The sequence below is a fragment of the Cynocephalus volans genome, chromosome 14, assembly GCF_027409185.1.
Source record: "Cynocephalus volans isolate mCynVol1 chromosome 14, mCynVol1.pri, whole genome shotgun sequence".
NCBI lineage: Eukaryota > Metazoa > Chordata > Mammalia > Dermoptera > Cynocephalidae > Cynocephalus > Cynocephalus volans.
In genome coordinates, this window is record NC_084473.1 from 66,023,183 (window position 1) to 66,035,836 (window position 12,654).

At 34.6% G+C, this 12,654-nt stretch overlaps 1 protein-coding gene across 2 annotated transcripts in view; it reads right to left on the bottom strand.

Moving 5' to 3' along the window:
- The window catches only part of GFPT1 (glutamine--fructose-6-phosphate transaminase 1), a 53,445-nt gene that overhangs the window by 20,915 nt on the left and 19,876 nt on the right, over nucleotides 1-12,654 (bottom strand). Inside the window, exons 5-11 of one of the 2 annotated variants that reach the window (XM_063077997.1) lie at nucleotides 9,140-9,198; nucleotides 8,090-8,224; nucleotides 6,612-6,673; nucleotides 5,412-5,491; nucleotides 5,155-5,208; nucleotides 2,083-2,188; nucleotides 139-302 (exon numbers count right to left, since the gene is read on the bottom strand). In XM_063077997.1, coding sequence (XP_062934067.1) covers nucleotides 139-302; nucleotides 2,083-2,188; nucleotides 5,155-5,208; nucleotides 5,412-5,491; nucleotides 6,612-6,673; nucleotides 8,090-8,224; nucleotides 9,140-9,198 — 660 coding nt within the window. The remainder of the gene's footprint in view (nucleotides 1-138; nucleotides 303-2,082; nucleotides 2,189-5,154; nucleotides 5,209-5,411; nucleotides 5,492-6,611; nucleotides 6,674-8,089; nucleotides 8,225-9,139; nucleotides 9,199-12,654) is intronic. The other variant, XM_063077998.1, reaches the window with a different exon arrangement.

Below are 12,654 nucleotides of genomic sequence, written 5' to 3' on the forward strand. Positions count from 1 at the left end.
TCCATCCCCTTTCCTGGGGTTGTCCTAATCATGTGGAAGAATCCACTCAGCATGATTACTAGAGTCAGGCTAGGACAGGAAGCAGAATGTCTCCTTTCTGTTAAGGACACCAAGCTATAACATGACAAAAACTTTCACCCTTCATGATCTGTTGAAGTTCCATCTGGAGGGTTTGCACAGCTCGTCCAGGGTGATCTCCGGCAGTTCGTTTAATTCGATGGATAGAAAGACGGCCATCCACCACTGCTGCTACATCATCATCTTCAAGAAAGATGACGCGATTGGTGTGTTCTATGACAGCACTGTAAAACGTTCAAGGAGATATTACCATCAATAACCAAGGATCATTATTACAAACGCAACAATCATTAGGATAAAAGGACCAAATTTAAATACAAACTCTATCATCCTGCAATATCTCTAATAACTTTCTAGTTGTCGATGCCATCACCTACAGGGAATGGGGGGCAAGGAGAGGTGGTCACTGTAGGCAAAAAATAAAAGGATCTCTGCACAGCAATCTAAACCAAATTAGTTAGATAAAAAAGCATGGCCATTTCCCCCTCAGTCTATCTCCATCACCAAATCCTGCAATTTTAACTCCCAAATACTTTTCAAAATTTCTCTATTCCACCACCATAACCAGTCCAAGCAACCATCAGGTCATTTTGGCTGGACAATATAGCAACCTCCTAACTTGTCCACCCACATTCTCTCTTATCTCCCTCCATCCATTCTCTATTTCCAAGAAAACTGATGGCAAAAGGCAACAATAATCAAGATTTCTCCCTTACCCAACAAACCACTTGATGGCTTCCATTTAGCTCTTAGGAAAACAACAAAATGCCTAACTGTGACCCCTATACCTCCTTCTCCAGCCTCATCTCCCACTAAACTTCCTCTCACTTTCTCTAATCCAGCCACACTCACACCCATCCCAAGTTCTCATAGCCTGAGCCATCTGCAGAGAATGAATGTTCTTCCCTCCACCTCTTCACCAAACTAATTCCTAATCTCTCCTTAAATCTCAGTTCAAGGTGTCATTCACTTAAAGAAATTTACCCACAAGAAGGTAAATCACTGTCTTATAGGTATTCTGTACCTCATCACAGCTTGAATTCTACACTTGTGTGATTATTGTTTAAAATTTGTCTCCTCCATTACAGAAAAGGTCCTTAAGGGCAAGTAATATTTTTATCTCTGCTCATCATTAACTCCTGAGGTTAGCATAAAGCTTTGCTCAGAGTGCTCAATATGAATGCATGAATAAATTTTAAAAAGAGGCTAGTATGTCTCTGCAATTTCCAGTTTATTTAAGCCATAACTGACAACTCTGTACCAAACATACTTAATGACAACAATGACACATCTTAGCACTGACTATACATCTTACACACCTGCAAAAAGTAGAAAAAAGTGACACTTGTTTTCCCACTGAGATAATACATGCCCTGAAGTCCTAAATAGCATCATTTTCCCATTTTTATCATTTCCTCTTATTTTCTCGCACAGTGAATGACTCAAATACTTGTTGGTAGTTTTAGTGATTCTATTTTATCATCATTACTATTTGCATTTCATTTACAAATGCATCTTAACATCCACTGCACTTTCACTCAAAATGTCTTAGTCTAGTACTATTTCTTTACAAAAGTGATTATATTGCAAATTACTTCTAAATATAAAAGATAAGTGTCCACATTAAACTGAAACTACAATGACTTAGCAACTACACTATAACTGGTTGGATAGTAACTAAGCCATTCTGTTCTCCAATTGAAAATCTCTCCTCCCTACAAAACCTAGGTAAGGCTCCTATAAGAAAAAAATACAAGAGCTCTAAAGTAAATACACTGCAAGAAATCTCAAGGAATATATGTGCTGTTGGTAAGCTGATCTACATGCTTTGAAGTGAGAGAAAAACTCTTCTTATAGCCCCATCTCCAAAAGGTCTCCAATATTTCCTTAACTATGAAAATCCTCTTATATAGACTGACTAGATTTATACAAAATGACTTCTTGGTTTCCTGTAGTACGGAAGTTTTACTAAAAATTCTCTTTGAATCAATGAAGGAAGTTCACCTTGCATCAGAAGCAAAGTAATACTCCACAGCTTTTTCTTCAACAGGGAAAAGGCAAGTTGTGCTGTCCACACGAGAGAGATTGCAGCTTCCTTTCTTGTCTTTGCCTAGAGCATATAGGTAACATGAATAGGCAAACATGTAGAAAATCATGGCCAATATGGAAATATGCACAATTTTCTACAAACTCAACAAAAAAAACCCATAGCAATACAAAATAATTTCAACAATTTAAAAATGCCAGGCAGATCACCTATTTCCATGCAATAAGCCAATAAGAACAGACAAAAAGTGTAGAGTGAAATAGCAACTATCAAAGAGTACGTGGCACATAATAGTGCTACATTACAAATGTTTTAATATAATATTTCTTTTTCAGGTAAAAGTCAAATAACTCATTAATATCATTAACTTTTTTTTAATCAAAATTATGTATAGACTAATCTTAATTTAACTTTATTCAAAACTTGATGGACTTACACATAAGTTTGTGTACCTATACTTATCACAGAAACTACATTAAAATATAAAACTTATGCAGTAAAAAATTAGTGGCAAATTAATTTTTATTATCTGATAATAAAACATCTCTAGATTTTAACAGCAAGTTAGTATAACAAATCAAGTTGTAGTCTACACTAATTTTGATTTACAAATAAAATAAAGATACACATCAAACTAACCATGGTATATCATATGTGGTACCTACTGCTAGAGATTGCAAATATTATAAACCAAAACCCTCTTCTTTCTTAGAAGAAGTGTAAGAAAACCCAATTTTAAGTCATGATAAAGTATGATCCTTTTGCAATAAAAATGTCCTTTTAATTCTAGTACTTCAGAATTCTGGCATCTCTGCTTAATTTGTCAAGTAAGTCATTCATGAATAATATTTTTTTCTTTTTTGCTCATTTACAACTAATGTCATAACTGGAAAGCATACTGAAGTTTGATAAATAAGCCAAATATAGGAAAAAATCTATTAAGTGAAGACTACACAAATGCTTTACAGACAAAAAAGCACCTTTCTCCAAGGCCAGGACATAGTAGCCCTTATAACCTGTGGACACAACAGCCAGAGAATACCATACATACACTTGTAAAAACTTGTCTTTATCCTCTAAAATGCATGTATAAAGAACTGGTAATTATTCTTAGAGAAGTACACCCAAAGTTGTCCACTACCTGTGATTATCTGGTGTGTTTGAGGCATGAAAACAAAGTAGCTCTTCCCATTCAAATTCAACAGCAAAAAAGGTATGGAACTTTGAAAAACAAATATAAGATGACATTGTAGGAGAAGTAACACTATAGAAAAATAACAGATTGGTGTTTGCCAGGGTCTAGGAATGGGACAAGGGTTGACTACAAAGAGCAACTCAAAGGAACTTTTTGGGGGATGAAATTGTTCTGCACCTTGATCGTGGTGGTGGTTACACAAACTATTTGCATTTGACAAAACTTATGAAACTGCCCATCAAAAAGAGTGACTTACTATAGCTAAAAAAAAGTGAATTAAAAAACAGGTAAAAGGATAGCCCAGTACTGACATTTTGAAAATAAATACAACTAGCTTTGGTTATAAAATGTCCTAACGGGGTTGAGTTTCACTCTGTTTTTCCTTCAAATATCGATCATTTCATTCTTCAAGTAACAAAGTATATTTAATTAAAATATTTAAAAGAATTGAGATATCACTACCGATTTAAATTTTTAAAAATTACTACTTGACATCTATACAGCTCTTACAATCTACAAATGTTTTCGCATTGATTATTATCTCATCTGATTTGATTTAAATGTAACATAATTATTATCATCCCTGTCCTACAGATAGAAAGATGGCTTTATCTGGTCAGTGGTCACACCTGGAAAAAACAGCAAAAGCCTAAAAGCCAGACCAGTGTTCTCTCCTTTACAAAGCCTCTTCAATAAGAGGCTATTCCTTTTAAACTAAATTTCATTGAGCTACACATTACCTACCTACTAGGAGTTAGAAAACTAAGAGTTACCCCAATTTCAAAAAGCTCTGTCACATAATAAATTTTTCTTCCAACTTAAGACCTCAGCCAATGTTTTTCCATTGGTATTTCTAAAAGCAGCCCAAGACAATGTACAAGGTAACATATAGATAATATATACATGAATAGAATTATTAGCAGAAATCTGGAATTCTGAATACAAATCCTGTACTCTCACTGGTAGATTAGTTTTTCTTCTGAAAAGAGGGGGCAGGAGAGGTAGGGGGAGAAGATAAGAAGAAATTCTAACATCACAGGATTAAAGGTTGTTTAAGGAAATAAGTTTCTGCTCTAGATAAAAAGCAGCCACCATTCAAAAATGAATGTGTTTACGGTACCTTTGCTAAATGTTTTTCAAGAAACCAAGAATTATACATTAATAATATAGGTTTCAAATTTCTGAACCTACCATTCCCTGTCTTTTACATAAAAGCTTTTAGTAATAAGTAAATGGAAAAGCACACTGTTGCTGTTTGTGTAGTTATATCAATAAAATGATCCATGGTTTGTATAGCTAAAGGCCTATACAAAAAAAAAACTTCAACCATAAACAATAAAAAAGAACAATGACTTCAAATTCAAATAAAGCCAATCAAGATATAAAACATAAATCTAAACATAAAATGTCATGCATAAAATAAGGTCCATTTAAAAGTTGAAACACGTTTAATTAAAAGTTAAGTGAAATTATTCAAATAACTACCACTTAGTTCAATCTATAATAACCTAGCACACAATGCTCTTTCCCTAATTTAAGCATGTATCCTACATGACTACAAAGCAAAGAAAAAAATACTTTACAATTTCAATTATTTTCTCAAATTCACCGATTTTAATGAAACAAATTATTAAAAGCAGTTTTCTAAATGCCAAAAGCAGACAGGCAAAATATACTCTGCAAATTAGAAAAATAATGTCAAACATGTTTCACCATAAAATGAGCATATTTTTAGAGGCCCAGCACATTCATTCACTCCAAGAACAAAGAATTAGTAAAGAATGAACTAAAGAGGATAAGATTCCTCCCCATCCATGCAGAATGCATTTCCCACCTCTTTCTCCCTGTGATCCCCACCACGTGAATTTTGATCCAATCTGAGTCCTAGCTAAAAATATACAACAGAAAAAAATTCTACTCGTCAGAGAACTCACAAAATCACATCTTTTTCATGTCTAGACAGAACTATATATATACATATGTGGATCTGACCAAAGGAGCATTTATTTCAACTTAAGGAAAATAATTCTTTACATCTACTGCACTCAATTTATACATTTTCCCCACGGTATGATGTAGGAGCAGTTTTACCTGTTCTGTAGAGTATTGGAATGTGATCAGTAGAAAGTTTATGCTCACTCCGTACACCAATCAACAGAGGGCTACCTCGCCTGTAAATGCAAGATTAGTCAGAACCAAACTATTTTTATAAATAATGCATGAACAATAAAAAATTTAAGTTTAATAAACCAACACTCTTCAAACGTTTAAATTCTCCCTCCAAGCTTGACTTCAGATATAACAAAAGAACTAGATAAACAGAATGTTTACAAAATATTCTCTAGCAGAGGTCAGCAAACTGACCCACATGCCAGGTTTGTCTATTTTTTTAAAAAAGTGTTTTTTTATTGTTATTATTTCTTTTTTAAATTGACAAATAAAAAATGTACTAAATAAAGTTTTATTGGAACATAGTCAGGACCATTCTTTTACATATTTTCTGTGGCTGCTTTCACACTACAACAGCAAAATTGAGTAGTTGATACAGAAGCTATATAGCACAGAAGGCCTAAAATATTTACTCTCTGGCTCATTCCAGAAAAACTTTGCCAATCCCTGTTCTGTAACAATATGCTTAAAATTTTTCTCCTTTTTATGTTACATGGAACCTTTCTTTCAATTGTACCCAGAAGGCTGAGATACGGGTTAGCACCTTCTCCTCAGTCACCCTGCCTTCAGATTAAAAATAACACTCTCTTACCAAATTTTAGGCCTCCTTACTGTTCTAAAAAGGACTTCATGATAAGGCCTAAATATCCTAACAAATGTAGAGATGGTACAATTATCTAGGAATCCGTCTAGAATACAAAGATACTTCAAAAAAGTTCATGGAAAGATTTGCATTATCTTTTAATTCTATTTTTCCGTAAACTTTTTGAAGTATCCTTGTATATTTTTCCAAAAAATATGGAGAAAGTTAATGTTTAAGGTCTGAAATCAGAGAATATTCAACATCCAAATTCATAAAGTAACCACAGTTTACCCCCCCACCTCCAGACAAAAGGGCAATTATAAATGCCAACATGGATTTGCTTTAGTAAGGGATTCTGTTAAATGGAAGACTGATAAAACAATAGTCAAGAAGCAGCATATGAAAATAAATATATTCACACAAATACCTCTGAGAAAGGGCAGAGTCTTTATAGTAAAGGGTCATTTATAGTCTATAGAGAGTAAACTCGTAACTTAAATGTTTCAAATATAATTAGTCATTATTAGATTTATATGTACCTCGTGCCAACTGCTTGTCCGGGAAAATGAACACTTTTAAATACGAGAGCAAAAGCACCTTCCTGTGGAGGGATAAAAATGCATTAGCAATATTTATTATAATCAATTATCAAGTGCGAAATGCCTAAAACATACTGGCTTTACATTGATATATTTTGTTCATGCAAGTGCTCTTTTGCACTAGTTTATAAACAAGTCTAAATTTTAGGTAGACACTCTTGAGTTTTGGTATATCCACAATGCACTTTTTTAACCAAACCCACTCTCAAAATATGCTCAATAAATAGCTCCAAAACCAGACCATTTTAAAAGTCACCCTTTGTACATGGTACCAACATTTCTCAATAGATACACCATATTTCTCATACTATGAATTAGTAAGGTGAAGAATGAATTAGAAAAGATCCCAAGCGCAAGATCCAAAACCCATTCTCTGTCCCGGTAAGTGTATAATACTGTTAACTTCCATTCTTTTTGACCTTGATATCACTAATACAAATATATACAATCACAATTATTAACATGCAGACCATACCACCCATCAACCCAATTTCCTCAAGGACAGAGCCTAAAGAAATTAAGAATAGATTATGAGGTAGGAGAGGGAAGAATCACCACAGAACACAAACTGGATTGCACAATGAATAGAAGAAAAAGGCTATTAGAATCAAGAAAAGGCTGAGAAGGCACACTACTCTGCCTTGGGTAAAGGGAAGGAACAAGTATCTATATTCTCCATCTTCCTAATTCCTCCTTCTGCTGCAGACATCATCAGATCTGTGTGGAGGTGGGAGGTGAGGGTCGGACCTTAGAAGGGAAGTAAAGGGCTTTTAAATGGGAGAGCTAGAGTTATGAGTGGGAGATGGGGATGTGCCCTTGGATTTTTTTGGATCTTTAATGCATTAAATCTTTAACTAGGGCAACTGGGACAGGACCAAAAAGGATGCTGCTTTCTCTTCTAGGAAATACTTTCTACAGAGGTACAGAACCAAGGAAAAGCCCCCAAATGAAAAGTTGACTGACTATGCTGGCTCAGAGACATGCAGATGTTATCCCAGAGCAAAGACTGTACTTCAATGAAGCTACCCTTGTGTTAAGTTATTGGTTGGGAAGAACACCTGAGTGAGCAAAAAGCAAGAGAGTGATGAATTTTCCATTGTGTGTATTGAGTACATGTTTGTGTGTGGTGTGTATGGGTTTGTGTGTATGTATGCAGTTTTTAGACAAACATTTTGGATTATTTTTCATTCCCATGACACTAAACTATAATGAAATAAGTAGAATTTTAATTGTGTGTGGGGAAAGGAAGTTAATAAGTCAGTCTCTCAAAATTATTCAAGTTGAACAATCATATAATGGGAAATAAAAACCAAAAATACTGAAGAAATTAGCATAGTTCCTGCTTATCAAACCTTATTTTAAGAAGGTTTCTCATGATTAATGTTGGCATAATTATCTTTAAATGTGTAGTTTAATACCAATTGTTGGATAACTCTCTCCACCAAGGTAGTAAAACTGGTATCTTGACTTTCCCGATTGTCATACATATACTTAACAAGCTTAGCAATTGTCTCTGTGTCTGTTTCAGATTCAAAGTCATAGCCTTTGCTTTCCTGTAAGTAAAAAGAGAGAAATAATGACACATTTAAGAAAATATTCATGATGTCCAAATCTTTTCTAGTTTTCCTCTCAAAAATCTCATTACCTCATTTCTAAATTTCTGAACATACCCTATTACCTATTAATCAAGATTAAGATCACCATCTGATTATAGTGACCACAAAACAGTGTGATATTCTATATAACTGAACATAAACATAACATATAAATCTATATAATACTACATACAAATTAAATAAATTTCAAATAATTAAAATATAATGAAATATATAACATCCTTAAAACGCTAATTCCATAATGAATGTAATTATTCTTTCTTTGATGATGATATAGCACAGCCCATTAAAATAGCTATTAGCTATATGTGGCTATAAATTTAATTAAAATTAAATAAAACTTAAAATTCAATTCCTCGGTAATACTAGCTCAACAGCCACATGTGACAGTGGCTAGCACAGCTATGGAACATCTCCATCACTGCAGAAAGTTCAATTGGACAGGCCTGAGAAGGCACTCAGGGAGGTCACCATTATAGCCATTACTATACAGTATATAGCCATTTAGGACATAAAACCTTCATTTAATCTGTCCTGATTCTTCTTATATGTAATAGAAACTTTAAAAAATGAAAAACAACATCTCATAATGCAAAAGATGTCTCCCCAAAATCCCAATTTCATTTGAGTTTTTGATCATTTGTAATAAAGTCAAATAATTATTTCCTTTTCATGTAGGAAAACAGAATTGTTTCACTGTTAACAATATCCAATAAACCACCACACCCTTGTAATTGTCTTAAGAACTACCTGATCATACGGAGATGGTGTTACACATTACAACAACCAACCTCACTGTTTTCATTAAAAGTGTTTTCAAAGATTGGTGTCTTTTGAGGTCACTTTACTTACCAAAAACTTTTTCAAGTCTTTGTAGTTGGTGATGATTCCATTGTGAATAACAATAAATTCTAAAAGAGATAAAAGTATTGTAGAGATGACAAAAAAGATTAAAAATTTAATCAACACTATAAATTGCTATTACTATGAATAGATTTTTCTGAAGTCAAAAAATTTGTAAAATGCTATCTACACTTCCAGGTGTAATCAACTATCATCTACTTCTCATCATCGGATTATCATCAGGTAGATCATAGCACTGTTTACATGGCTTAGCAGAAGCACAGGGAGGTGGTTATAGTGGAGAAAGAAAGAAACTGGAAATCTAAAGACATCAATTTCAGTTGTGTCTAAACTACTAACCCACTGTTACCATGTGAAAGGGGCAAGTTTACTGGGCCTGTTTTTCCTCATTTGCAAAAAGAGAGGGCTAAACTATATTATTCTCATTTTTCTGTTCATTCATTCCTGAGTATAAGTTTAAAGAGAAGGCCCTTCAAACTAAAAACAATGATCCAACTTACACTAAATAAGTTTAAGAACTAAAGTGAAGGAACTTGCTAAGAAAAACCAATTATTCACTTCTATAGTTAAATTTACTTGTGTGAGGTATAAATAATTCTTAGAATTCCAGGTAAATGAGTGTTAAAATATCATTCCAAGAGCAAATAAACATGATCTTGGGATAATTTTCATCTTTTTTTAATTAAATAATATCTTTGAAAAATGTAAGAATGGATAATTAAGAATTAACAAAATTATTTGCAGCCACCAATGATACATAAAAACTACCAATGTAGATTTATTATTTAAAGTTCATATAAGTCAGGAGAAAAATTACTAAGTTCAATTTTATATCAAGTTATCAAAATATTCTTAATATACTTAAAGATCTGATGTTTCAGTCTCACAGTAAATGAACTTGAACTGAAATGCATTACATACCAAATAATAAAATAAACATTTTCATTAGATTTTTGAGAGATGATATCAGCGCAAAAATAAATTTAGGGAAAAAAAAGTAATGCTAGACGCAGAGAATCATAAATAGCTGATATAAAGCCTTAACTTAAAGCCAGATTCTTAAAACATAACTAGATATGCTTTTAAGAATATTTTATAAAGGCCTTGTCAGTATAAAAGTCTGTGTGGTCGCTAGCATTCTAACCTGATTCAATAATAATTGTTGAAGCACAAGAAACCTAAATAGGCAGCTTCTAAATTAAATTAAAAAATCAAAAGGGATACACATAAACACACATTTGTATGTATTTGCTTACTTTAAAAAATGGAAGAACAGACTCAAAAAATTGGTTAAATGATATCTACAGGGAGAGATGGAATAAGGAAGAGGAAACAGGATAGAGTCTCTACTTCTTTTAATATGCCTTATTTTATAGGTGTGACTTCAGAAGTAGGCAGCTATTTTAATAATTTTAAATAAAATTGATTTTTAAAGAAAATCATACTTAAAAGTCAAAATAAAATAAGACATTTTAACATAATGCTATTTCCAGCTGGTAGCACAACCACATAGAAAAGGATTATTCCTAGTAACTCTAAAACAGAGTAATTTGAGAGCATGCCTAGGGTTCTAAGGCAGCCCCACCACCCAGATGCAGACAAGAAACAAAGCATACCCAGGGTCCTAAGGCAGCAGCCAAGGGCAGCCCCCTCTGCCTGGAAGCAGGCAAGAAACAGAGCACTCCCAGAGTCCTTAGGCAGAAGCCTAGGGCAGCCCCCCTCCGCCTGGATGCAGGCAAGAAACAGCACACCAGGGGTCCTTAGGCAGGAGCTGAGGGCAGCCCCCTCTACCTGGAAGCAGACAAGAGATTTCACCTAGGGTCCTAAGGCAGGAGCTGAGGAAGCATCCCCAGGAGCACACCAAAAACACCACTTCCACCGCCACAGCCGCAGCTGCTGCAAAAGTGGTGGATGCTGCAGCAGTAGCCACAGCTACTGTGCAGGTAGGTGCCCCATCAGACACTCAACTACGTTGACACAGGGACAGTCACCAGCAGAGACCGGAAAAAGAAGAGGACATCTCTCTCCTTGAAGCCCACCCCAGAGTAACAGAAGAGGCAACTGCTCTGCCAGATGACCAAACATCAACATAGAGATACTAGAGATAAGAAAACCCAAGAAAATATGACACCACCAAAAGAGTACAGTAATTCTCAGATACCAGATCCTATATGGCAGGAAACCCTTGAACTGACTGAGAAGGAATTCCAAGCAACAATCCTAAACTCTCACTGAGTTTCAGTGAGATATGAGAAGACTCAGCTGGACAACACAGCAAAATAAGAAAAAATCCAAGATATGAAGGAGGGAATTTACAGAGATTGTCAGAGAGGTGACAGAGACGCAAAGGATTACTCAAAGCCCATTTCTTCTGAGCAGTGAGAGGCCCGAAAGGGTTACTTCCAGAACCTTCAAGAGAGAAGCATTCCTCGGAAATAACTCTTTCAGGCCTCTCACTGCTCAGAAGAAATGGGCTTTGAGTAATCCTTTGCATCTCCATCACCCTGAGAGAGGTGACAATTAATACCTTAAAAAAGAATGTAGCATTTTAGGATAGGTGTTTACAGGTATAAATTTTCCTCTAAGCACTACATGAGCCTTCTGTCCTATAAATTTTGATATGTTGCACTTTTTATCTCAAAGTACTTTCTAATTTCCCTTTGATATTTCTTTTTTACCCATTGTTTATTTAGAAGAGTGCTGTTTAATTTCCACACATTTGTAAATTTTCTAACTTTCGTTCTGTTATTGTGGTCAGAGAACATATTTTCCATGATCTTAGTCTTCTTAAATGTATTAAAGATTTGTTTTGTGGTCAAAAATAAAAAGAAAATGGGCCGGCCCATGGCTCACTCGGGAGAGTGTGGTGCTGATAACACCAAGGCCACGGGTTCGGATCCTATATAGGGATGGCCGGTTCGCTCACTGGCTGAGCGTGGTGCTGACAACACCCAGTCAAGGGTTAAGATCCCCTTACCAGTCATCTTTTAATAAAAATAAAATAAAATAAAATAAAAAATGTTTTAAAAAAACATAATAATTTGATTATACAGCCCTAGACAGATATACCCTAAGACAATAATAATAAAAAAAGAATCTTAAACAGTTTTCAGTAAACATGCCATATGGCAGTGTTGGTATTATTATTCTGTTGTATGTATAACATGGGACAGATCAAATAAGTATGTTGCTTGTGTTAAGAACTGAATGTCTAGGTATGACTGAAAGAAAATACAGATACCAGATTGATGAGGTTAAGTAAAAACCTTACAGCCCTGAGTCTGAATTGGAAGTAGCAGTATAAAATCATGCTGTGTTTTATCTTTAAATTTATACAAATGTGTGCACACTGTGCTCACTTTGGTAGCACACATACCAAACTGGAACAACACAGAGAAGGTTAGTATGGGCCGTGCACAAGAATGTGTATATTTCCTAGCTCTGCCCACTGAAAAGGCCTAGGTGCAAATGAGCACTTCTAGGACCTGGTTTATAGTCTTTAA